The sequence below is a fragment of the Papio anubis genome, chromosome 6 (assembly GCF_008728515.1).
Source record: "Papio anubis isolate 15944 chromosome 6, Panubis1.0, whole genome shotgun sequence".
Classification (NCBI taxonomy): domain Eukaryota; kingdom Metazoa; phylum Chordata; class Mammalia; order Primates; family Cercopithecidae; genus Papio; species Papio anubis.
The window spans coordinates 133,335,651-133,360,908 of record NC_044981.1 but is presented as its reverse complement, the minus strand read 5'-3'; the positions used below and the strand labels follow the sequence as shown (position 1 = coordinate 133,360,908).

General features: G+C 36.1%; 1 protein-coding gene across 7 annotated transcripts in view; it reads left to right on the top strand.

Moving 5' to 3' along the window:
* LAMA2 (laminin subunit alpha 2) overlaps positions 1–25,258 on the top strand; it is a 618,419-nt gene that overhangs the window by 552,994 nt on the left and 40,167 nt on the right. For all 7 annotated transcript variants that reach the window (XM_021936880.2, XM_021936881.2, XM_021936883.2 and 4 more), the window contains 7 exons: positions 3,396–3,539; positions 4,557–4,690; positions 6,756–6,915; positions 10,592–10,716; positions 14,691–14,853; positions 15,527–15,671; positions 23,740–23,878. In XM_021936880.2, the coding sequence (XP_021792572.2) occupies positions 3,396–3,539; positions 4,557–4,690; positions 6,756–6,915; positions 10,592–10,716; positions 14,691–14,853; positions 15,527–15,671; positions 23,740–23,878 (1,010 nt within the window). The remainder of the gene's footprint in view (positions 1–3,395; positions 3,540–4,556; positions 4,691–6,755; positions 6,916–10,591; positions 10,717–14,690; positions 14,854–15,526; positions 15,672–23,739; positions 23,879–25,258) is intronic.

The following is a 25,258-nucleotide window of genomic DNA, read 5'->3' as shown; positions in this document are numbered from 1 at the left end:
ACCATAGCAGTTACTCTGTAGGATTAATTGCTGGCATATTTGGCATAACATCATCATTTTGTTTCAAGAATTGTATTTGTTAGATATGTATTCTATACAATAGATTGGTTGTAACCTCTAGTGACGTTAGATACTCAGTTTTAAAATGGCTCTTCTCTTGGACTTGGAGTTCTCAGGTAGAGCTTCACCAGGTCAGTTAGATTTTAATGCTGCTGCTCTGTCTGCATCACTTTTTTTTTTTTTTTGAGACGGAGTCTCACTCTGTGGACAGGCTGGATTGCAGTGGCGTGATCTCGGCTCACTGCAGTCTCCGCCTCCCAGGTTCAAGCAATTCTCCTGCCTCAGCCTCCTGAGTAGCTGGGACTACAGGCATGTGCCACCATGCCCAGCTAATTGTTTTTGTATTTTTAGTAGATACAGGGCTTCACCATGTTGGCCAAGATTGTCTCCATCTCTTGACCTCATAATCCGCCCGCCTTGGCCTCCCAAAGTGCTGGGATTACAGGCGTGAGCCACCACACCCGGCTCTGTCTGCTACACTTTGACAACCCCCTTTTCAACGCACTAATCATGGCATCCCCTGGTTTTTTTTTTGGTTTTTGTTTTGTTTTGTTCTGTTTTGTTTTGTTTACCAGGCTTACCTAAGCAAGGACTGAAATTCATTCTGTGACCAAATGATCACGTTACATTTATATTCAGTCATCTCTTCTCTAAATAATAACTGAGGGATATTATTCAATTGTGTTTTGTTTTGTTTTGTTTTGACATAAAGTCTCTCTCTGTCACCCAGGCTGGAGTACAGTGGCGCAATCTTGGCTCACTGCAACCTCCGCCTCCCGGGTTCAAGCAATTCTCCTGCCTCAGCCTCCTGAGTAGCTGGGACTACAGGCACGTGCCACTATGGCCAGCTAATTTTGTATTTTTAGTAAGATGGGGTTTCACCATGTTGGCCAGGATGGTCTCGATCTCCTGACCTCGGGATCCACCCACCTCAGCCTCCGAAAGTGCTGGGATTACAGGCATGAGCCACCGCACTCAGCCTCAATTGTGATTTTAAACAAAACTGATTTATTAAGAATTAAACTAGCCATAATACTGCCATAGGGCCAAGCTATAAAGCGTTTATGAAATAAAAATGAAGTAAACTACATATAGTCACTTTGACTACTAATTCAGCCCCATCAGAATTGGATATGCTTATCTGCCAGGGATAATGCACTATTCAGTTCTACTCATGAATTCCAGTCAGATCTTGATTTCTTGTTCGCTTTGATCTTCTTATGATGTCAATGGTACTTATAGCCTGCCTCAGATATTAAATTTTCTCAATGCCAAGGTCTTCTCTGATAGTGATTTTGTTTCACTTTCAGCAAATTGCTAAAAAATCACTATATCTGACACCCTTTCCTGAACATTAAAAATATCTGAAGACCATATTTTTCCCCCTGCCCTCTACTGTGCTGTCTTTCTCTTGCTTTGCTTTATTCTTTTTATCTCTAATCCCTTGGATGACCCTTGGTATAGCTGCCATTCTATCACAGAACACCCTTTGCCAACTCCCATCGCTCATCTGCTTTGCCATGTTAACATCCAAGTAAAAATTGTACATTTCCTACATTGTTTTGCAATTCATTTTCACTCACCTACTCTCAACACTGTATGTAGAAAGGAAATTCCCTGATTTGTGAAGCAGGAACTAACTTCCCAACTGAAAACCACCCCATCCAGAAGACTATCTCCTTAGGACACAGAGCAAACACTCTGGGGACCTTAGTTGGCCCCAAGTCCTGCACCCAGCAGTTGGCAGGCTGGCCCCACCTTTTGGGGGAAGGCAAGAACAAGAAAGTGGTTTAAGCAGCAGGCTTCCTGGGATGTCTAGCCCCAGGCCACCACACTCAGGCCTTCAGGAGTCACCCTTCCTCAGGTGGTGGAGGAAACAGCCCCTGTTTCTCTCCAGAACACAGTTGCCTCTTTATGGAGATACAATTTGTTTAGCAGATCAGGTGAGTCAACAACAATAAACAAATAAATGACTTATGTAGGTCTGTGGGAGACATAACAGATCTTCTGTATCCCTAGAAGTCTCAAATCTATATGAATTTACCATTGCAAAAATCCCTCTTTAGTCTTCTCTTTTGAATCCAACCAATTTGGCACACAACCTTTGCAGTAAACTTTCATAACCCTTGGAGAAGGGCCACAGTTCTGCCCATACTCAAACACAAATGAGACCCCTGGAGACACCTCCTGGTGTCATGATCATATGGAGGCTGTTTTGGTTTCTAGGCTATCTTGTTGGGAGGCTGCACAGCCCTTCCATAGGGGTAATGATAATGCTAGTTCGTTTTCTTCCAAATGTGCAAATTACACAAGTAGCACAAAATGCTAGAAGAAATGAAAAGATGAAAATTCACGGCAAGTGAAAGCCAACAGGGCATTTGAACAAATGGCAGAGAGAGGTTTTACATCTTCCTCTGTCTCTGCCTCTTTCTGGAGTGCTATCAATGAGCAAAGTTACAGATTCTCTCTGAGTCCAAGCAACTATTTTGCTATCCTGAAAGTAACTCTTTGATGGTGATTTTCCATCTGACCCTACAGAAATTAAATCAAATAATCAACTAGTGTTGTTTATGATTGAAGGAGGGCTATCTAAATGTAAGTAAAAATTGATATGAACAGTGTTACTCTATTCATATAGACATTCCTTTTTTATCAATTTATAGTAATTTTTAAGGTATTTTTCAAAAGAAAAGGAAGCTATTAAATACATTAGTAGTGATAGCCATTGGAAATTATTTCCATTTCATTTCCTGGCAACTTCATAAAAAGGTATAATTTATTCTGAAATGTGTGTTCTGAGTGGAATGATTAATATTCTTCTTACTGTTAGAACACCTAGAACAAAATCTATTTGTCCTCTTTCAACTATGAGAGCATGGGAGGGTTGGTAATTTCCTCTTGAAAACTGAAAGAAAAATAGTTTCTTAGTTTAAGTGATACCAAAACCGCTGAAATTTCAATTGTAAAATTTCACTAAACAACCTAATGAAGATCATTCTTGTTAGTTCCATGTAAAATCACCTTCCTAAAATGTTCCCATATTCATAACGGAGAAAGGTATGATGGTAGCAAATTGTTAGTTGCATGCTTCAAAAAATAGTATGATAACAAGACATGGAACTGTGAACAGCTCATTGGCAAAATTCTAGTGGAAAACTGCTCTTCTGTGCCCTCATTAATGAGTATAATGGTGTCTGCATATGGGCATTTAATGATACTATTTGATGATAGAAAATAACTTCAAAGAAGAAACAATGATGGCTTTGTGGTTGGAAGCTACTTCAAACTTTCTGAGAGATTTACTCTTGGTTCTTTGTACCTTGTTTTTCTTAAAGATCAAAGTATCTGTGTCTTCGGGAGGTGACTGCATTCGAACGTACAAGCCAGAAATCAAGAAAGGAAGTTACAATAATATTGTTGTCAATGTAAAGACAGCTGTTGCTGACAACCTCCTCTTTTATCTTGGAAGTGCCAAATTTGTAAGTCTAATATTCAACTTTTCATTAGGCTGTGTATGTGTCTAGCTAGAGGTTAATCCAAAAATGTGTAGAATCCAATAACATGGTCCCCAAATGGTCTAACATAGGCGTTCAGATTTGAAAACCTCAACATCTTACCTCACAAAATTCTGAAGTGTCAAATTAAGTTAGAAGTCAAATGAAAGGAAGAAATACAGTATTTAGTCACATTTACCTTCATTTTTCAGTATATCATCGTTTCTGTTAAATTATACTTATAGATCCAGTGATTTAAGAACGCTAATGAGAACAAAGCTATTTTACTTACTTCTTATTTGTTTATCTTATTTACTGTTCAAACTAAATTACAATAAACTCTTCTGTTAATGAAATGAAAATAGCAAAGTGTGTACTATTTTTTTTAACCAATGAAAACTCTGCTAACTTGTTTTGAATTTATGACCTGAACTGAAATAACACAGATTATATGGACAAAAGCCCACCCGTAAAGTTCTAATTTCTTCCATTTGAACTATTTGATTTTGCATGCATGGGGATCTTCCAAAATGAATATGACTTCTTAACAAATCAGTCATGGTGTAAGTCAATATTTGCCGTTTGGGTAAGGAATTCTAGGTCAATTTGAGAAATAAAATCATAGCTGCCCCCTCAAAAATGTCAGTGTCTTTGGTGAAAATAATAATGGATTCTAAATTTAAATATTTGTTTTTATCTTTACCACAAGTATCAGAGTGATAAAGGCTGTGGTCTCAAAATTAGACTTAATTAGAATTGGTAAAATTAACAAACATGCCTGAGCATTATGGACTTTTTTTTTTTTTGCTTTAAGGATACAAAAATAAAATATTATTTTAATAACGTATAATAATAATTAATATTATTTGACAAGTATTATCATGAAGCTCCTAATTATTTCACATGTCTGCAAATGGCACTTACTGAAAATCACTCTGCTTGTCTCCTCTTTAAAGGTGCTTTATATCTGATATCTCTTGTTTTTGTATTTCTCTGAACTAGATTGACTTTCTGGCTATAGAAATGCGTAAAGGCAAAGTCAGCTTCCTCTGGGATGTTGGATCTGGAGTTGGACGTGTAGAGTACCCAGATTTGACTATTGATGACTCATATTGGTACCGTATTATGGCATCAAGGTAACCAACTTAATAAAGATTAAGATAATTAAATGATAGAATTTTGAAGTAGTTTCCCAGTTTATAAGACAACTCCTATTTCCATTTCAATAAGGTAGCTGTGTATGTATGTAGATACATGTGTATGAATTTTATATGTTATACGTATACATGTCTGGGAGTGGGTATGTTTGTCGTACTTGTTAGAAACTGACAAACCTTCCAGGTATTGACCAGAGGAACCAGTCCATTTCTGACCCCTTTATCTTGTGTCTGTAGGAATTTGGGGGCGTCGCTGTCTCAGGCTTCTTATCTCGCCTGAAAAAAGTACCGTCACTCATTCTTATGCAATACAAGCCAAAGCATAAGAGCATCATTATTGCCTGTCTTTGGTGTACACAGTTCCTCTTTTAGTCTACATAGCCACCATAGAAACATGCAGTATCAAAACGCTGAAATTCATATGTAACATATCAGGTCCACCCTACTTAAAATGGGAAATAATCGAGAATTGATTCAGTTATCCTATCTTTGGAGCTTTAATGCAATTATCAACGTCTAGTACGATATTGATTACTTATAGAACTATCCCTGTCTTCAGCACTTCCCTCATTATCTCTTCTTGTTTTCCCAATTCTCAACTCCCTGTTAAACCCAAAGCAGCTAACAGTTGAGAGGTATGGTTATGGGCCTAGGGCTGGGCATGAAGCTGATCAGAGATAGAGAAGATATAAGGAACTGGTAATCGTTGACTCTGGGTGATAGATACATAGAGTTGCATTCTGTTTGTAGATACTTAAGTTTTTCCATAATAAAAAGTTTAAAAGAAAGAGCCACGTTCAATGGCATGTGCTGTAGTCCCAGCTACTTGGGAGGCTGAGGCAGGAGGATCATTTCAGCCCAGGAATTCAAGGCTGTGGTCATGATGATCGTGCCTGTGAATAACCACTGCAGTCCAGCCTGGGCAACATAGCAAGACTTCATCTCTTTAAAAAAAAAAAAAAAAAGTTATAAAAAAATGAGAAGCAATATTTTTAGTTCGTTTTAAGCAAGTTTTTCAGCAAAAGTGTGTGTGCATGTGTGTGAGAGAGAGAGAGAGTGACAGAGTGCTTGCATATTTAGTGGTGTTGAGGGAATTAAGTACTTAACCGGGTTTAAGGACATTTATACTCATAAAGTACAGTTCTTCTTTCAGAAAAGATACATTCTGTTAAAGAAAGTGAACCTTATTTGATAAATTCATTCTTTTGTTACCATGTATTTCACTTAACACTGCATCCTCAAAGATAAAAAGATTACCAAAATGAGACAGCAGGGAGAGAAATATGACACCGAAGTTTTATTATGACTGCTTGTCTCCAAAGAGAGACCAGATTTTCATATTTAACAGCTCATGGAAATCAATCACTTAAAAAAGAAAATGAAATAAAATGATAATAGCTTTCAAAATTCTGTTAATTGAATTTCAAAATGAACTTCTATGCAATTTGTACACTGAAATCTGAATGGTGGATATTGTACTATACATTAAGATGCTGTGCCAAACAATAAAAGATATACCATTCTAGGAAGACTACTTCAACAAACTGGGATCCAAGATATTATAAAGAATTTTAGGAGAAATCTTGCAGCTTATGATGTGGAAGGGTGGTTCATTTGGGGTCCACTTGCTGAATTAAATTAAACAAAATGCTGAAAGTAATATAAACTTGCATAAATTGTATGTGTTGGAAAATAGTAAATTATGTAAGCCATAGGAAAAAGACTTTCCACTTAACCAATAGCAATTCCATCAATTAACTGCTGCTGTGTCATTTCATGTCAATGAACACACACAGAATCAGGATATGGTGGTCACTGGTTCTGGTTGACACTGATGTGAGTGTTCAGCCAAGATCAGACTTTGAGTATTGATTTGAGATCTAATGAATTTGGAATGTTAGAAACTAAACAGCCAGTTTTCTCCTAAATTCTTAAAAACAAGTCTCTGCATTTTGTATCTTTTAAATCTGGAATTACCAGAAATGTGATGCATATTACATTTTCTGTATGTTCCTCCCCTTCACTTCAACACGTACCCTTGAAGAACTGGGAGAAATGGAACTATTTCTGTGAGAGCCCTGGATGGACCCAAAGCCAGCATTGTACCCAGCACATACCATTCGACGTCTCCTCCAGGGTACACTATTCTAGATGTGGATGCAAATGCAATGCTGTTTGTTGGTGGCCTGACTGGGAAATTAAAGGTAATGTGTTCATCCTCCTCCTGTTCTATTTCATCTTTGTTGACATCTCTTGACATAATTGCTTCAGGAGAAGGTATGATAAAGCTCTGTAAAACTTGACCCCGTTTTACTTAACTTGCATGTATGAAAACATGAATTTATTTTGAGTAAGAATTTTCTTCTTTGAAGATTCAACCTGGAAACAATATTTTTAAGCCTGTGTGTATTTATTTAAACAGCTGTTGTTTTGTCTTTATCTGTGGCATCAGTTTTGTGTATATTCTTGTTTTAGTTGCTTCAAGAGCCAAGTGTTTTTTAAGTATACCTGATCTTCTGAATCGATTTATGATTTATAGATATGAAGTGCTATAAAGTTCATACTCACATCTAATTAAAAGATTTATGAATACTTTGGGAAATATCACAGGAGCTATAAGCTTTCAAAACATGATCTGGTTTTAAAGTTTTCAAGTTGCTCTTATTCTTATACGGTGATGCACTTAATATTCATAATTGCTTCATGACAGTCCTTGTGCATTTCAAAATGCAGAAAGCCTGCCTTTTAAAGAAGGTTGTGTTGATTAAATGGAATTAGGTGTTGGGAAGCCACTATGGGTGAGATGCAGGAGCACAACCAAATATAATGGATAATCCTGGGATTGTCAGAATCATTCTGGGATGAGATTAGTCAGAAAATGTGAAAAGCCAGGGTGACCCCAAATTTATGAGGACTCAGCCTTCATATAGAATGAGGTTATTTTATTTGCTTTGAGTATGAGATGTGACTCTAAAGTATGAGAACTGATTCCAAAACCACATGCTGAAGTTATCCTCATTTCTTAGAACTTCATATAAATGTATATGGTACATAGTTACATATAGTCATATTATCAACTTTCTCTCCTTCACAGATGGATAAATACAGGGACAGCACACAGTAGTACAAAAGCCATGAATTTTGAAATCAAATCCAGGTTGAATTTCCTTCTCTTCCACTTACTAAAATATGACCTTAGACAAGTTACTTAACCCCTTGGGCTTTGGTTTTCTCAACTAGAAAAGAATGATAAAAATATCTACCTTGCTTGCATATTGTAGGATACAATAATACATTTTTTAATATGCTTATAACTCTTCCTATATGTTAAGTAATGTTCTCAGTAGTTTACATGAATTAACTTGTTTAATTTTTACAACAACCCCAAAAGGTATGTTTTAGTCCGTTAAGGCTGCTGTAAGAAAAATACCCTGGGTAGTTTATAAATAAACAAACATTTATTTCTCACAGTTCTTGAAGCTAAGAAGTCTGAGATCAAGGTACCGGTAGGTTTGGTGTTTAGTGAGGGCCAGTTTTTCATAGAAGGAGCCTCCTTGCTGTTCTCACATAGTAGAAAGAGTGAACAAGCTCCTTTGGACCTATTTTATAAGGGCACTAATTCCATTCATGAAGACCCTGCCCCTCACCACCTAAAACTCACCTCTCAAATGCCCTGCCTCCTAATACCATCACTTTGGTGGGTAGGATTTTAATATGTGAATTTTGGGAGGGACACAAACATTCACACCACAGCAAAGTAGATACTAATATTCTCCTCATTCTATAGTTAAGGAATCTGAAGAAGAGAGACGTTAAATATCTTGACCAAGGTCACACAGTAATTAGCAGAGCTGGGATTTGAACACAGGTTAATAGGCACAATAGTCTTCACTCGCAGCATCTTGCTTCACTGCCACAGTGAATAGTGAGATTGTGTGTATAAAATATATGGCGAATAACTGAGATGTGGTCATCACACCTTAAATTGTACCTTAATAATTATTATGCAAATGTAATTGGCACAAAAGCAGCATTCTGTCAGTCTCAGAAAAAGGAAGAAAACATGAACAAATGAAATCTACAGAAAACCTTAAGAAGTCATTTTGGCCAAGAATTTCAAGGCTCCTGCCACACCAGAATATGAACCAAAAGCTGAAAACAACTAAATGAACTTGCTGATGAGAATTCAAATGAGCAGGAAAATCTCTCAAATATAGCTTTTCAGGATGCGAGAAGAAGCAGAAAGCAAGCAGAATTCACAAGTAGAATAATCAATCTCTAGAAAATTAAGAGGTTCAGACTGATGACAGAGCATTGCAAGGACGATTCCAATGTGCAAGTCAGGGGCTCCGCTCAACAGTCTTTCTATGCGGCTGTGCAACACGTGGTCACAGCAGTGGGAAATGTACATGTTGATGGGTTTAACCTAAAACTATAGCAGTAGGCCATACCATACAGCCTAGGTGTGTAGTAAGCTATACCATCTAGATTTGTGCAAGTACTGTACACTCTATGATTTTAACTATTCAGTAACTGATTTTACTATTTAAAATTTTAACTAGTCAGTAACTGTTTTCTTACATGTGTTCTAAAACCCAAATGAGTCAATGCACTGTTTTTCCTAGATAATTTGAGTAAATATGGGTTCACTTTGGCACAGAGTTTTTAAAGTTATAGGCACCAGAATATAGTACAGTCATGTGTCACTCAATGTCAGGAATACATTCCAAGAAAGATGGAATTAGGCAATTTCTTCAATGTGCAAACATCATAGAGTGTATAGTACACAAATCTGGATGGCACAGCCTACCACACACCTAGGCTCTATGGTATAGCCTACTGTTCCAAGGCTACAGCCTGTACAGCATGTTACTCCACTGGATACCGTAGGCAATTGTAACTCAGGGTAAGTATTTGTGTATCTAAACATAAACAAGGTACAGTAAAAATACAGTATTATAATTTTATGGAAGCACCATCATATATGTGATCTGTCATTTACCAAGACATTTGTAATATGTCAATGCCAAAACAGTTGTTTAAATTTACAACAAACTTCTCTAGGAGGGACCAGGTCATTCTCTTTCTTCATGATTGTGCATCAAGCCTAAGACCTTTCCTGTGAAAATGATACCAGGATTGAATTTGTTCAGATTATTTATTGATTCTCTGTTTGACTCCAGGCCCTGTGCTGTGTATACAAGCAAACAACACCAACGTGGTCTCTTTTCTTACAAAGTTGCTTACTTTTTCTTCATTCCCTTGAACTCGAAATCTTCTTGGCTGTGAACAGAAATTAAAAAATTTAGAACAGCACTACCATAGAGTGATTTAAACAAGTGCTTTTACAAAATATCTTCTATGTCATCAGCACGTACCCTTTCTTCAGATCTCAGGGGAAAAATCTTTGTGTATGCATGGCCCAAATTTGCCCAAAGAAAATTAGGTAGGAGCATTAGCATTTATTGAACACCCTCTGTATGTCCGGCACTGAGATTGGTGCCATAAATAAATTATCTAACTTTATTCTCACAACAATTCCACATTGCAGACAAAAGAATAGAATTGTGGAGAAGGTCAGCAGCTCACCTAAAGTAAGAAGCTAGGAAGTGTTTATTTACTGATGATGAAAACTGGTATAGCAAAATGTAATCAGCATTCATTGATTACATAGTTGAGCTTTTCCCCTGTTGTAGACTCATCCTGGAGTAGCTCTAAGGATATAGATATAATATGATGAAAAGATGAATATGTACATATGCCAAAATATCAGAAAGAATGGATAATGATCACTTTAGCTTCTGCTGATAACTCTCATGGATAAACCAAGATTATTTGTGAAATTCCAAATTCTAACAAATACGGTATTTCTTTCTGCAGAAGGCTGATGCTGTACGTGTGATTACATTCACCGGCTGCATGGGAGAAACATACTTTGACAACAAACCTATAGGTCTGTGGAATTTCCGAGAAAAAGAAGGTGACTGCAAAGGATGCACTGTAAGGTTAGTTGAGATGAGGACTCTCCCAGATCTGTCCTGTGCATAATAAAAACTTCAATTTTTATTGCATAATATTCTATTATCATGTGGATGATGTAGAGCAGGTTTGAAATGATTATGCTCAGAGGTGGAATTACCCCAAAACTAATGAATCTTCAAGTCTCTGCCTGCATTTGCGTAGGCATATTTCAAGCCCTGGGAGGTACACTAGCAGTACATTTGCATAGTCATATGTTTTTATAAAATTTGCAAAGGTAAGAAATTTTGACTACAATCAGTTAAGTTTCCACTCCAGTGTTCCTTCATGTCGAGGGGGGTTTTAGTGTCTGTGAGTAACTCATTGTTACAATTTTTTTTTTTTCCTAAAGAGAGCTTTCCCCAAACTGATTAAGTTTCAGGTCTTGCTGAGCATGAATTCACTCTATTTATGTTTATAACAAAATTAGAACCCCAGCCCAGGTTTTATGGGTTTTTTTTATTGACACATAGGATCCTACAAGTGCTTCAAGTGGAAACCTATGGGATTTAATGATTCTGCTTCAAGAGAGAAGGAGAACAAGGGGCCGAGATAGTCCAGGAGGAAAGTTCCTAATACATGTCCTCAATTATAAGATAGAGGGTAGAATGAATAGGAATTTGAAAATATTTAACATCCTATCATACTAAGCATGTGTAGAGAATAAACATTTTTATATAAAAATGAATAGAGGATATAAAATATTTAGCTAGAAGTAGAGGATTTCTCAGCATAAAAAGCTTAGAGCCCACTGATCACCCAAGCCTAAAGCAATTTTATTATATTAAATTAAAACGATAAAACATACTTTAAATACCTGCAGACTTAACATGTCATAACAGCAACTCAGAAACCATTAAGTGCTAAGGAGTTTGTGTTATTTTCCATTTAAAGGACATACATATGTTTGTAGGACCCAAATCCTAGCAGAGTACACGTCACATTTCCTTCTCTACATCTCTACAGTTTTATAGAAGAAAATAGCCCCAAAATATTATCCGTCTAAAAGTCTTAACTTCCAACTCTTTGTTTTCTTTTTGACATCATGGACTTGTCAACATGAAATTGAGGATAGTTTGAAAGCCTGACCCATTCATTGTTTAAGATGATTTTGTCAATAATCTTCAACAAAATCTAACATGGAAGGTTGTCTGTAAAATTCTTTCAATACATGAAAGACAATGAAGCCCATATCAATATTCTGCTACTCATAAACAAACACCAACTTTTCCCTAAGCATTTTTTTGGTAAACTTCTAAGTAGGATTTTCAAAAGCCTATTATCAACAAAACATCTAAGGCATTTAAATATCCATTCAGCAGTGCATGTCATGTGAGACTGAACATCACTAATTAACAATTCTGCAAAGATTTTGCGCTTCAACATATAAAGCATTATGCTAATTTCTGATAAGAGTATTCCTGTATATACATAGGGTGTTTTGTAGGTTGCAGAGATTCACACTTACAACTTCTTGATACTAGAATGAATACAGCCTAGTCCTGGCCATGAAGAGACATCACCAAGAAGGGAGGAAAAGACAAATATTAAATATTTCAAATATCAGACGTAATACAAATCCCTTTAAAAAGACATATTCAGAGTATACTATGATTGCCCACATCAGATTAAGGGCATCATGATCTGCTTCATGGAGGAGGTGATGTTTGAAATGGGTCTTGACCTGAGGTAAGAGTCCAAAAAGAGGAGACAGCAGATGAAATGTGAAGAACATTCTAGTTCCTGAAACCAGTAAGAGCAAAGGGAGGAAGAGTGGGAAGCTGGAGTGTTTTTAGAAAAGAACAAGTGTGAATCCAATCATACAGGACTGGCAAATGGGAGAATGATTTGGGTAAGATGCAGTGGCCACATAGGTTCATACACAGTTCTTCCCAGCATAATCATGATTTCTTCTCTACCCCATAACGGTAGCTGAATGCAAAGTAAACCAACATAGCTGAAGACACCAACCTCAAAGTACCGTGCCACAACACAGCCTGTCCACAGTGCCCATTCACCCACATGCCTGCCTTCTGCATGATTTGGCCAAGCACTCTATCTTGGAAATGTTCATGGTCCACGTCTTTTCTGTCATTGTGCATTTTTGCCCCATTGCTAACAGTTGGCAGTGTCAACCCTTCTCTTACCCGTTGTCATCAAACTACCTTCGCATTTTCCTTTTAAGGTGAAGTGATATGTATACTGAAATAATCCTATATTTTTTAATGTTTTAGTGTGTCATTTTGAGCTGTGCTAATACTTTGATCAGGATTGTTATTGTTTTGTGAGTTCTCTAATTACATAGTTGTGTAAGTTTTTAGCAGTCGGCCCCAACCCTATTTTCCCATAAGCCCCGTTATTTGTTAGAATAATTTTTATAGAACTCCTGGTGTGTGTTTGTTCATTTATTTGTTGTTTTCAGGAAAACACTTATCACATTTGAACATAAAGAGCAATCATTCCTACTAAAGAGCAGGAGTGATTTTATGGAGAAGATGTAAAAATGAGGCTAAAAGAGGTAGACTAAGAAAATGTCATAAAGACCTTAGAATGTCAGTTTTAGAAATTTGCATTTATTCAATAGTCAGTAGAAGAGATGAAATTGTTGTTATGCTTTAGAAAGAGTAATCTGTCAAAGATATTTTTGAAAGTGTATCTTATTTTTCTCACACTTCTAAAATTCACATTAAGATTAAAGTAAGGGGGAAAAAAAGCTGCTACAAGTAAAATGTAGTTAGTTGAGCATTGAAATGATATTTTAATAGACTAAGCCCCAATAGTCACCTAGTTCTTGTTAACTAGAGTTACATGTGGAAGAACATAGTTGCTCCAAAATAGCATAATTAATCTGTACTAACTTTACCAGACATCAAGGTTCAAAAGAGAAACAAAAGGCAAGTTAAGAAGCTTAGTGTTTATTAATTATGAAAGAGTAGGGCTTTTTTTTTAGTAAATGTATTCAGAATGAATAGGATAATTCTATTCTATGTCAAAATATTACAGTATATACCTTGAAGGACTCATATTTTTTCTCATCCCATAGTCACCAATTCAAAGCCAGACTTATCTTGCTTCTCCTAGTGTTTGCTAATGAATTAAATGAAGTGGGGGGATCTACAGCTCTGTGTTTAGCCACTCCCAGCCCACAACTCTTTCCTGCAGATATCTCCACAATCGTAGTAACATCAGACAGATAGATAGGTAGATAGAGAGATACATAAAAATAGCCTCATGTTTGGAAAAAATATTTTAGATGTTGTATTCACAAGACTTATCTTAGATATTCATTAATTATGCACCCAATATTGATTAGACATATATTCTTTGTGAGGCAATTTGCTATACTAAAATCTTTTTCATTCCACAAACATCAACTGGATTCTAGGATCCAAGTACTGTACTGTATGTACTAGATGTTTTGAGTTTGTGCCTGACATGGGACCCAGCCCATAATCTCTTAGATGGTCTCATGAAATTTACATTTTAGTGAAGCAGACAGATAAAAAACATACAAATAAATACAGGCCTCCTTCATTGTCTGAATCTAATTTGTTTCAGAAAAACTTGTTGGAAGGCAAATATTGAGAGTAAGGATCCTATATAAAAGAAATGTAATAATGTATTCTCAGCCCATCCAGAAACCCCACCACTTTGCCCAAATACCACTAAGACACCCTTAGGCTTCAATATAACTATCTACTACCAAGTACTTCTACAAAACATAAAGCACTTAAAAAAACTGATGACTTAGTTATTGCACACCTCATGAAAGGTGAGAGATGGTTTTTAGTTATTGTAGCACGGTGGCAGTAGAGATGGAGATATGTGGATGGAACGAAGATGTATTTAAGATATTTCCTACCCTACAACAGCCTATAATCTCACTGCTCTTCAATGATGTGTTGAATAATGACAGACCAAATAGATATGATCTGATTCACGTGAAATGTCTCCTTCTCAGTCCTCAGGTGGAAGACAGTGAGGGGACTATTCAGTTTGATGGAGAAGGTTATGCATTGGTCAGCCGCCCCATTCGCTGGTACCCCAACATCTCCACCGTCATGTTCAAGTTCAGAACATTTTCTTCGAGTGCTCTCCTGATGTATCTTGCCACACGAGACCTGGTAAAGATCATGTGCATAGCAGAGTTTCCATGATTGAAAATGTGTTTGCTTCTTTTATCAGTTATTGGTAAAATTATCAGTTATTTTCTAAAAAGCTTGGGATGGCTGTCTGGCAGCCAAGAATGGGTGATACAGATAGTGCTTATGTATTTTCACTAATAACTTTAATCACAGATACAATTTAATTACTATTTATTTTCAGTACAGCTCCCCACATAATCCTTTAAGCAATACATCCGGTAATAATTTTTCCCAGCATGGAGCCATGCAGCAGCAAAATGCTTCCTTAATCTTCTTTCAGAGACCTAAGTTGAAAAGGGGATTCTAAATATTCTTTGGCCTCATTGTTTTCTGGTCAGTATTTCTTAATGAATTCTTTCAGGGAACATACCTTTTGGTTCACTTAATATGTTTTCAAATGAACTCACATTTTACTACTGTAACAAAAGGGTATGTCTTAGAAATTTGGTTGTGACCATTTGCATCATAATTTCACAACCACAGAAATTCAGAAAACAGTAACACCAATTCTATTTTCAGAATGGATTTCTGTAGCAGAGCGACATATTCAGCAATTTAGCCACAAGATCCTAATATAAACCCCACAAAAAAGCGAACACTCATCTATTTCTCTGTGTATCTAATCACTGGTGTATGTTTACTCTATTAATAGAGAGATTTCATGAGTGTGGAGCTCACTGATGGGCACATAAAAGTCAGTTATGATCTGGGTTCAGGAATGGCTTCTGTTGTCAGCAATCAAAACCATAATGATGGAAAATGGAAATCATTCACCCTGTCAAGAATTCAAAAACAAGGTGAGTTTTTACAGTAATAATGCAATATGGGCCTTAATCATGCAATCCAGAGTGCACATGTACCCGATCAAGAGGAAGACTCCGTCTATCATTTTAGCTACTCACGGGTTCAGTGAAAAATTGATACAGTCATTTTTTTGGCTTAGATTATAGGTGATTTGGGTTAAACATGACTGATTGAAGAGCCAAATGCTTCTCTATCATTTTCTTTTGAAACGGAGAGCTTAATTTGAAAGCATAAAACTGTCTTACAAGTTGCAAAATTATATCCTGTAATATGTTTGAAAAATGTTGAGTGCTTTTCTTTTCTCCCTATTCTGTCAAGATGTTTCCTTTAAAGCGGCCCACAATGGAATCTGTAGGGGTGGTAGGGCATAGTTATCAGTTCTTTGCTCATTTAAATTGCCAAACATTTGTATGCGTGCAAGTAAATGATTGATCAATAGTAACATGACATGGTTATGATTCGGAGACATTTTAAAACACTTCCCCAAATGTTGTTTTATCTGATCACATAAGCAGGTATTTTGTTCCAGTGTTAGAGAAAGTAAAATACACACTCAAACTTTATGTAGTCACAGACATATATATAAAAGATCTCACAACCAAGACAGAAATCCAAGTCTATTAGTTCCGAGTGTCATACTATTGCTTTTTAAGTATATAATTGCACTAATTCTGTGTAGTATGGCATTACCAATATCTGCAAATGAAACTTCGTTACTTCTGCTAATATAAACAGACTTAATTAATGTTGCCAATGCCAATGTGACATTTCATGAAAATTTAAATTTAACTTTGTACCGTCTTTCATTGCTGCATTTAATACATATCTGCCAAGCACCTTCTAAGTTCCATGTAAGAACTAAATGAAGTTCTAAGTTCTTGCCTTCAAGGAACTTGCATCAAATTGGGGAGATAGACAAGTATCAATGGTTAGAGGTTAGAGAGCTAATTGCTGTGATAGAGATGTGTGTAGCCAGCTAGCAATCTCAGAAGAGAGACACTTGAGTCAAACAGACAGGTCAGTTTCCACTGGAGTGCCCCTGAGGCACAAGCTGGATGAGGAGTTAGCTGGATGAAAAGCATGTATGGACATTTCAGAGTAGTGAAAGTCGTGTGAAAGCCTGGAGTCATCAGAGAGCATAACACATCCTTTTCCAGCTGCATTTCCAACAGGAAACTCTAGAGAAACCCCTCATATGGGACAAAAACTGGCTTTACAATTCTTTATTTTGGAGTGCTGCTGCATACATTGTTCCTGTGTAAGAGAGGCACAAGGCACATTTGCATGTCAGAAGCTCTGTGTAGTTAGTTGTTCAATAAGAAGAATGTTTCGCTGTTTAACCCAGCATTTCCCAAATTTATTTAATCAGAGAAATCCTTCCATTCCTGTATTACTAGCATTCTGCTGAACACACTCTGGCGAATGCTTTAGTAACTACAAGTGAATACATAGCCTACATGGATGAATGTTGGCAGGAATTTGTCAGTAGGGGCCAAGTGATGACAGAACCAGTGCATAAGAGGACATATGAGCTAAGTGAGTGAGTTTCAACTTTATCCTGAAAGCTACAGGGATACAGAGAACACTACGAGTTTTAAGAAAGAGTGTGATATCATAAGATTTGTGCTTTAGTAAAGTTTCTTTAGCAGCAGTTTGGAGATGTGTAGCAATGTAGGATGCTACAGAGTCTGGTGAGCCTAGTGTCTCCCCACCAACTTCTCTTCTATAGTAGTAAAATAATAGATTTGAAGAAAGAAGGAAAAGATGGATATGCATTATAAAAGAAAAAAAGACAACCTAAATGTCCATCAACAGATGATTGAGAACAAATGTGGTACATATACACCATGGAATAATATGCAGCTATAAAAAAAGAAGGAAATCATGTCTTTTGCAGCAACATGAATGGAGCTGGAGGTCATTATCCTAAGTGAAATAACTCAGAAACAGAAAATCAAATACCACGTGTTCTCACTTACAAGGTGAGAAGCTAAACAATGGATACACATTGACGTGAAGGTGGAAACAATAGACACTGTGGACTCCAAAAGGGTGGAAGGAGGAAAAGGGGTCAAAGTTTAAAAATCACCTATTGGGCTGAGCGCGGTGGCTCACGCCTGTAATCCCAACACTTTGGGAGGCCAAGGCGGGTGGATCACAAGGTCTGGAGATCGAGACCATCCTGGCTAACATGGTGAAACTCCATCTCTACTAAAAATACAAAAAAATTAGCCGGGAGTGGTGGCAGGCGCCTGTAGTCCCAGCTACTTGGGAGGCTGAGGCAGGAGAATGGGTGTGAACCCAGGAGGCAGAGCTTGCAGTGAGCCAAGATAGGAGCTCCAGCCTGGGCAACAGAGCGAGACTCCATCTCAAAAAAAAAAAAAAAAAAAAAAGTCTCTTGGGTACAATGTTCACTGTGGGGGTGATGGATCCACTAGAAGCCCAAATTTCACTCTTGTGCAATATATCCGTGTAACAAACCTGCATATGCACCCCCTGAATCTAAAATTTTAAAATAAGAAAAATAAAGACATTGAAAACACTAGGCTGAATTCTGAATTGGCTAATGCTATAAACTCTAAAGATAATAAGATGCTTGGTTAATGTATAGTGTAACAAACAGGGATAAAATGATTCAACAACTTAGGAGAACAATTTTTATAAATGGTCACCTTGGAAATGCTAATTTCCATGATCAGTCTGTTATCTCAACTTTTATTCTATCCAATAAAACAAATAACCAAAAGATCTGTGCTCTGAATCAATGTTAGTCAAAGGTCAAGTTACAGAATTATATAAATTTGAAAGTAGTTAAAAATATGTTTTAGGTTTACTGTAACTCCAACATTCCATCAATTCAGAAAGTTCTTCCCCCAATAGGTCTAATTTTTCCAGATTTTACTAGAGCTACTGTTACTGTTACTTTTACTACTCTGTGGTCCAGAAATCAGAAAGAACTTTCCTTTATCCCAGCCTACTCAGTATCTTCTGTTCCATTTCTGGTTTCTAGTTCAATGCTTTTGACACAGTTGGCTGATATCTTCTCATTTTTAAGTCTTCTCCTTGGTTTTCAAATTGACTCTAGACTCACATTGCTTTTTGCCTTTCTGAATATTCCTGTCAAATGCACCAAGCAGTCATTCTCACTTTTATTTTGGGTGTTAATGACATGAGTCATCCTCCTTACTTCTCTAATGTATCTCTCTGGTGTCACCATTAAAAAGAAATTAAGTCCTATGAAGTTCAGTTGTTCAGAATTTTGATTCTCAAATTAGACTGGGAACATCTACCTTCTCCTGCCCATGGTTATTACCCATTCTCTATTATTTCTGGTGTCTCCCCACAAATTTCTCAAATCAAACAGATGAAATTTTTTATTATAATAAAACTATAGCTGTTCTGTTTTTCCACATGCATTCTCATATATCCAATATATTTTCTCTGATACTTTTAAAGTATTTTATTACTATAGCAGGTCAGTTAATATGTATTAATTTTTCCTTATAAAAAGAAAAGCATTGAAGCCTCAATGGGAAAAGCAAATATTACAAACAAATAATTCACAAAAGAAAAATGCAGACTTCTTATATAAAGTTGAAAAATGTAATCTCAATAGATTACAAGCATATGGTCCTTGACCTGCAGTAGCATATCCAAAGATCACACTTAAAGCAGTAAAATCTGAATTTACTTACTACCTGCTTTGATAAGAGTAGCTCTTATAGGACACATTTATTAAATACCAACTATACATCAGATACTATGCTGGATCACCCTTGAGTGACTTACCTGCTGCACAAGTAGCAAATTACCGTATCGTTAGGATACAGTAAATACCAAGGGAGATACTATGGAGGGAGAGAAATAAGGCACTACCTGAGCCCTAAGGCGTTTTTTTGGTTGTGGGGGTAGGAGAGATGGAAGCAGTTGCAGGGCGATCCAGGCCAAAAAGCATCATATGAAAAGATAAAGATGTATAAAAACATGGATTATTTGAGCAGATGTTGCAATCAGTTTGAATTACTGGAGTTTACATTTCAAAAGAGTGATAGAAGATAATGCTGGGCACGTTGGCAAGGGCCAGATCACAGGAAGCTGTTTAAACTATGTGGAGGAGTTTGCAGTTCATCTTGATGAACTCGATTTTAAGTAGAGATGTGACAGGGTAATTTCGACTTAAGTATATTAGTCGAGGTGTCAGTTGACATCAAAGAAATGCAGAATAAATCCACCATATGATACCACTACACAGTTATTAGAATGACTGAAATTAAAAAGACTGGCCATACTCAGTGCTGGCAGAAGGTGGAGACACTGGAACTCATACACTGCTGCTGAGGATATAAAGTAGGATAACATTGGAAGAGGTTGGCCATTTCTTAAAAGACTAAATACACATCTTCCATACAAACCAGTCATTTCACTCCTAATTATTCACCCAAGACACATGAAAGCATATTTTTACACAAAGACTTGTATCAGAATGCTCACATTACTTTTATCTGTGTTACTTAAAAACTGTAAACAACTCAAATATCCATCAGCAGGTAAATAGATATAGATAAATTGTGGTATACTCATACTATGGAATACCAGTCAGCAATAAAAAACAAGAAAGTATTAATATAGGTACAAAATGTATGAATATCTAAATAGACAGACCAAAAAAAAGGCAAATTTAGGCAGACAAAAAGAGTACATTTGTATAAAATTACATGGAAAATGTAAACTAATCTATAGTCACAGAAAGCAGAGGGATGCTACTTGTGAATGGCATATGTAGGAAAAGGCAAAAAGGAGGGATTACAAATGAGCATAAAGAAACTTCCGGGGTGATGGATATGTTCATTGAGTGTGGTGGTGGTTCCACAGGTGTATACATATCTCCTAAAGCATGTAGTTGTTAAATTGCATGCTATAAACATGGTTTAAATTATAGCATGTTAATTATTCCTCAGTAAAACTGTTTTAAAAGTAGAACAGATATTAAAGGTATTTTGGAGAAGAAATTAGTGAAGCTGTTGATTGATTAGATGCGGTGAGGAAGAAGTCAGGATGATTCTCTAGTTTAGTAAATTGGGTGGGGGGTCATAATACCAACAATAAAAAAGTAAGTTAAGTAATACAGATTTGGGAGTCGGATGATAATTATTTTGATTTGGAATGTTTAGCTTTAAGTACTCAAGGAAAATATAGATGATGGTGTCTCACCTGTTGAATGTGAATTTTTAGGCAAAAATCAGGTCCAAGCATACATACATTTTAAGTCATCAATACATTGTCAGTAGATATAAACTTGAGTTTGCCCAGATGGCTAAAACCTGAGATGTGGGCAAAGGAAGGGATATTATAAAACATCAACATTTTAGAAGTGTTCAAAAATAGATCCCGTGGTAGGAGATTGAGAATGAAAGGTAAAAAAAAGCCAGAGAGCTTGACATTGTGGAAGCCAGAAGAAATTTCCTATAAGGAAAGAAATGCTAACAGCATTAAATGTTGCATAAACATGGATTCAGATAAAGATTAAAAGGACTCCACTGGGTTTGGATATAGGGAGGTCCCTGAGGACTTTAGCAAGACCAGAGTTCACAGAGTAATGGGAGGGGAATTGAAATAAGGCTCCAGCAATGTGGATCATTGCTCCTTTTCAGTGACCAGATTACTTGTTTTACAGAATTATTCTCAACTAGTTGGTAAGAGCAGTGTCCCTTGAAATTCACGTACAGTCCTTCAGGAGTGTTCCCCATCTTCTTTGAGTCAGTTACAGAACCACAGTCCCTGACACAAGTGTGCCCTATCCCCCAAATGCATCAATAAGGAAGCAAAGTTGAGAACACTCAATTAGATTTTCAGTGGATCAAGAAAGAGAAAAAAAGAGTAATAGCCAAAGTAAAAACACTTAGCTTATAACAACTCTGCATTGATTATAAAATATTTGTTAAGTCCTTACTCTGTATATTACTTAATAAAATCCTGATTTCCCTACCTACTTATAAATCACATCTGAATCCATCAACTGTGAAATTTTGTGTTAATAGCCTACTTTTCTATTCTGTAAAGAAAAGAAATAGGGCATGAAATAAAAGCAAGCATTAGCATTTACTAGCATTTCCTGGTAGAACCCACTTCATCGCTATCACTCATGAAGGATAAAGTACTTCCTTTAAGTCAGTAAAAATATGCCATCCTGTCTCTCTGCCAAAGTTACCTTTTGGGCCAGTGAATTTCAATTCAATTGTGTTGCTGCTCTTTAATCATTTTTTCTTAGAATGGTCTCTAAAAATACATATATTCATTCATGGATAAGGAGGAAAACTACCTCCAGTCACCAGCTTGCCTGTGATAGAGAGGCAGAATCTCATTTTCAGACACCATTAAAATACCCACCAGGTCTGCAGAAAGAGACTATTTTCATCTTCCAGTCAACAGCCCCATATGAAAATGTCTTTGCAGATCTAGATAAAAAGGAATGTGTATGAAAAAGTCTTGAAAACAGTTTTATAAATCTATTTTCTTTTAGCCCCCAGTCCAGTCAAGGAGATATATGTGTATGAAACTAATTATGTATACAAAAATAATAAAATAGTTGTGTGAAGGTGATTCAATTTTAAAATCTTAACATGCTAACTATATTTAGTAGGACAATTATTTTAGGTATTTTTCTTGTTCGCTTTTAAGTCTGGTTTGAAGTGTTCATTGGTTTGTGTATTTGATTTTGGTCCTCTTTTAATAAGGCAATTGTGTTTGATTTTACTGAAGATAGATCTTTTTGAAATGATAGAGCTATAAAATTCAAGGGAATTTTGGAATTCGATGTTTCTCTGTGTTTTCCAAAGAACAGTGATTCTGAAAGATGATGGGTTGAGTGAAAATAATATTTCATGGTCAAAAAAATGTGGGAAATACTTTTCACTCTATGTCCTTCTCTAGGAGCATTGCATTGCATATTAGCATGCCGAAAGATCTGGGCACTCATAAAATTAAGAAGATAAATGTTTAACTTTGTATAACCCAGTATTTGTCATATTTATTTGAGCCAGGAACATCCAAGAAACCAGCATCCTAAAAAATAAACATTTAGAAATTTCCTTATAACCCATTGGTTCAAATGCCCATTTTCAAACCCTTGCTAATTCGGATCCTACATCAGACAAAGGTTTAGAGGTCAAATCTGTCATCTTAAGGAACTGATGTCAATATGCATCAAGGATGCATATGAAGTAGTTAAAGGCTGGATCTAAGGAACTGTGGTAGAAAAGCATGTAATTCAGAAGAAACCTAGCTTGACCCGTAAGAAGGGAGCGGTAGTGAGGGGGATCAATGAGATAAGGAGTTACTGTCTGCTTTCTAAACAATGTAGTTTGAACAGAGAAGTTCCTCGTCTTTCCTTTTTTCTATCTATTTCTGAATTCTTATCTTCATCACATTAAAAGTACCTTGAGAGACCCAAAAGAAAAGCAAGAAGGCATGACGACTATACCTCTGTCACAACACTTAGCATCCCAGTCTAAAATGTAATTTATAGTGGATCTGGATCCCACAACTTCTGTGTACAACATCCCCTTCCACTTGCATGTACAACCATATTTTACCACAGTAACACTTTGCAGATGAGTCTAAATCCCAGTAGTTTCTGTGGATAGTGAAACTTAAAGAGCCATAAATTAGACATGCTTCTAATTAATTATCTGATTCCTAATTAGATATCTTTGTTATTTAGCATTTTTTAATCTTGCTTTATTTACTAACTGCTTATCTAGATTATGGAAAACTACATCAAATGGATCTTTGATGTCCATTTATTTTTATCTCTTTTATCTTCATTGGTTTGCCTTCATTGGTGTTCAAGCTATTATTTTCATGCTCTTTGGGGGATAGTTTAATAATGTATTTTATTGATGTTGTTTCTGTAATTATTAAATTGCTAAATATAGTGCAAGTGCTTGAGAAAGTCAATGTTAATTCTTGAATTAAACCAAATTTGTCTTGAAGTATTAATGATGATATAGATGTGGTTGATATTGCTCAAATAAAATGTTAAATTTTCTATCTCCTTTATAGCCAATATATCAATTGTAGATATAGATACTAATCAGGAGGAGAACATAGCAACTTCATCTTCTGGAAACAACTTTGGTCTTGACTTGAAAGCAGATGACAAAATATATTTTGGTGGCCTGCCAACGTTGAGAAACTTGAGGTAATTTAGTTTATAGGTAAAGCTAAGGATTAAGTTTTAATTAGATGACCACTTTGCTCACTAGAGTTCTGAAGCTTAATTACAATAGGAATGTCATATAACCCTTGGTTGCAGAAAGGCCTAATCAAAAACATCATGTTGCATGTTAGAACAACACCAGGATTTAGAAACCAAATGACTAATTTGACATCTTTGTTGAAGAGATGGATTGGAGTCACTGTTTCCTTTATATGCACCTGCTGAAAAGAATTATGAAAGTAATTAAAGGTAGAAGCCAGAGTTGAATGTGGATCTTGTAATTGCTGTTCTTCTTGTACATTCACTGGAGATAATGGCACTCTGACATTGCTTAGTGTTCTGAAAATTAGTCAGTGTTCCAGGATGCTATGAGTATAACCTATTTTATTGCTAAGCATTAGCATCATAATGGCGTATTGGAGCTTTCCCATATGCCTAATACAAGAACTATATTAGTTGTTCTCATGCCCATGCCAACATTTTTTTTTTTAATTTCACATATGCTTTTTAGCTAGCAGTATGGGGAGACACATTTGCTTCCGAATTTAGTTAGTTCAAAAAATAAAGTAACTAAAAAATGTCAGAAAATACTCACGTGCTATGTAGTTAATTTACTGCTCATTATAAAACATAAGATAGTGTATAAGGATGGTACTTGGTGCTCCATAAATGTTAATTAAACTCTAATTAGAATGGGATTAATTGACTTGGTTAAACCATAAGAGTTTATTACAGACTACCATGTTTTTAATTTTTTTGTTTTGTTTAATTAGTTTGGTAGTTTTTAAAGGGTATAAAAGTTCTGTCTAGGTTTTCTACTCCAAAAAGACAGATTATGATTGGAAAAATCCTGGAATAACTGAAAAGTGTGATGGTCAGTTATTTTCATATTTCCCAAATGAGCAGTGAAGGTTCACTCTCTATGACAGCTAGTGTGCAGGCTGAAATTTCTTCTCCCCAAATCTAAACTCATAGACGAAGCAACTGTCTAATTATCTGATGAGCTTCATGGTGCAAATAAATTGGCTCTGCATTCATTGTAATGTATTTGTGTTAGAAAAATAAATTTAAAGTGTCAAGTCAGAAAAACATTACAAATCAAATTTGAATAGTACCACAGTTATTACCTAGAAATTCATTTACTGGACAGTCATTCACCAAAAGTTTGTTGAGTATCTACTATGTGACAGGCTCCATACTAAATACTAGGAATCCAGTGGTTGTTCAGGTCTAAGATTTGCTTTACAAGATCATTAACTCTATATTATTGAGTGAATTAAATACAGCCAAACAAAGGTTATTCAAATCTAGCTTCGTTTATTCTAGTAATGATTTTAGTGATCATAAAATAATTTTTAGGAA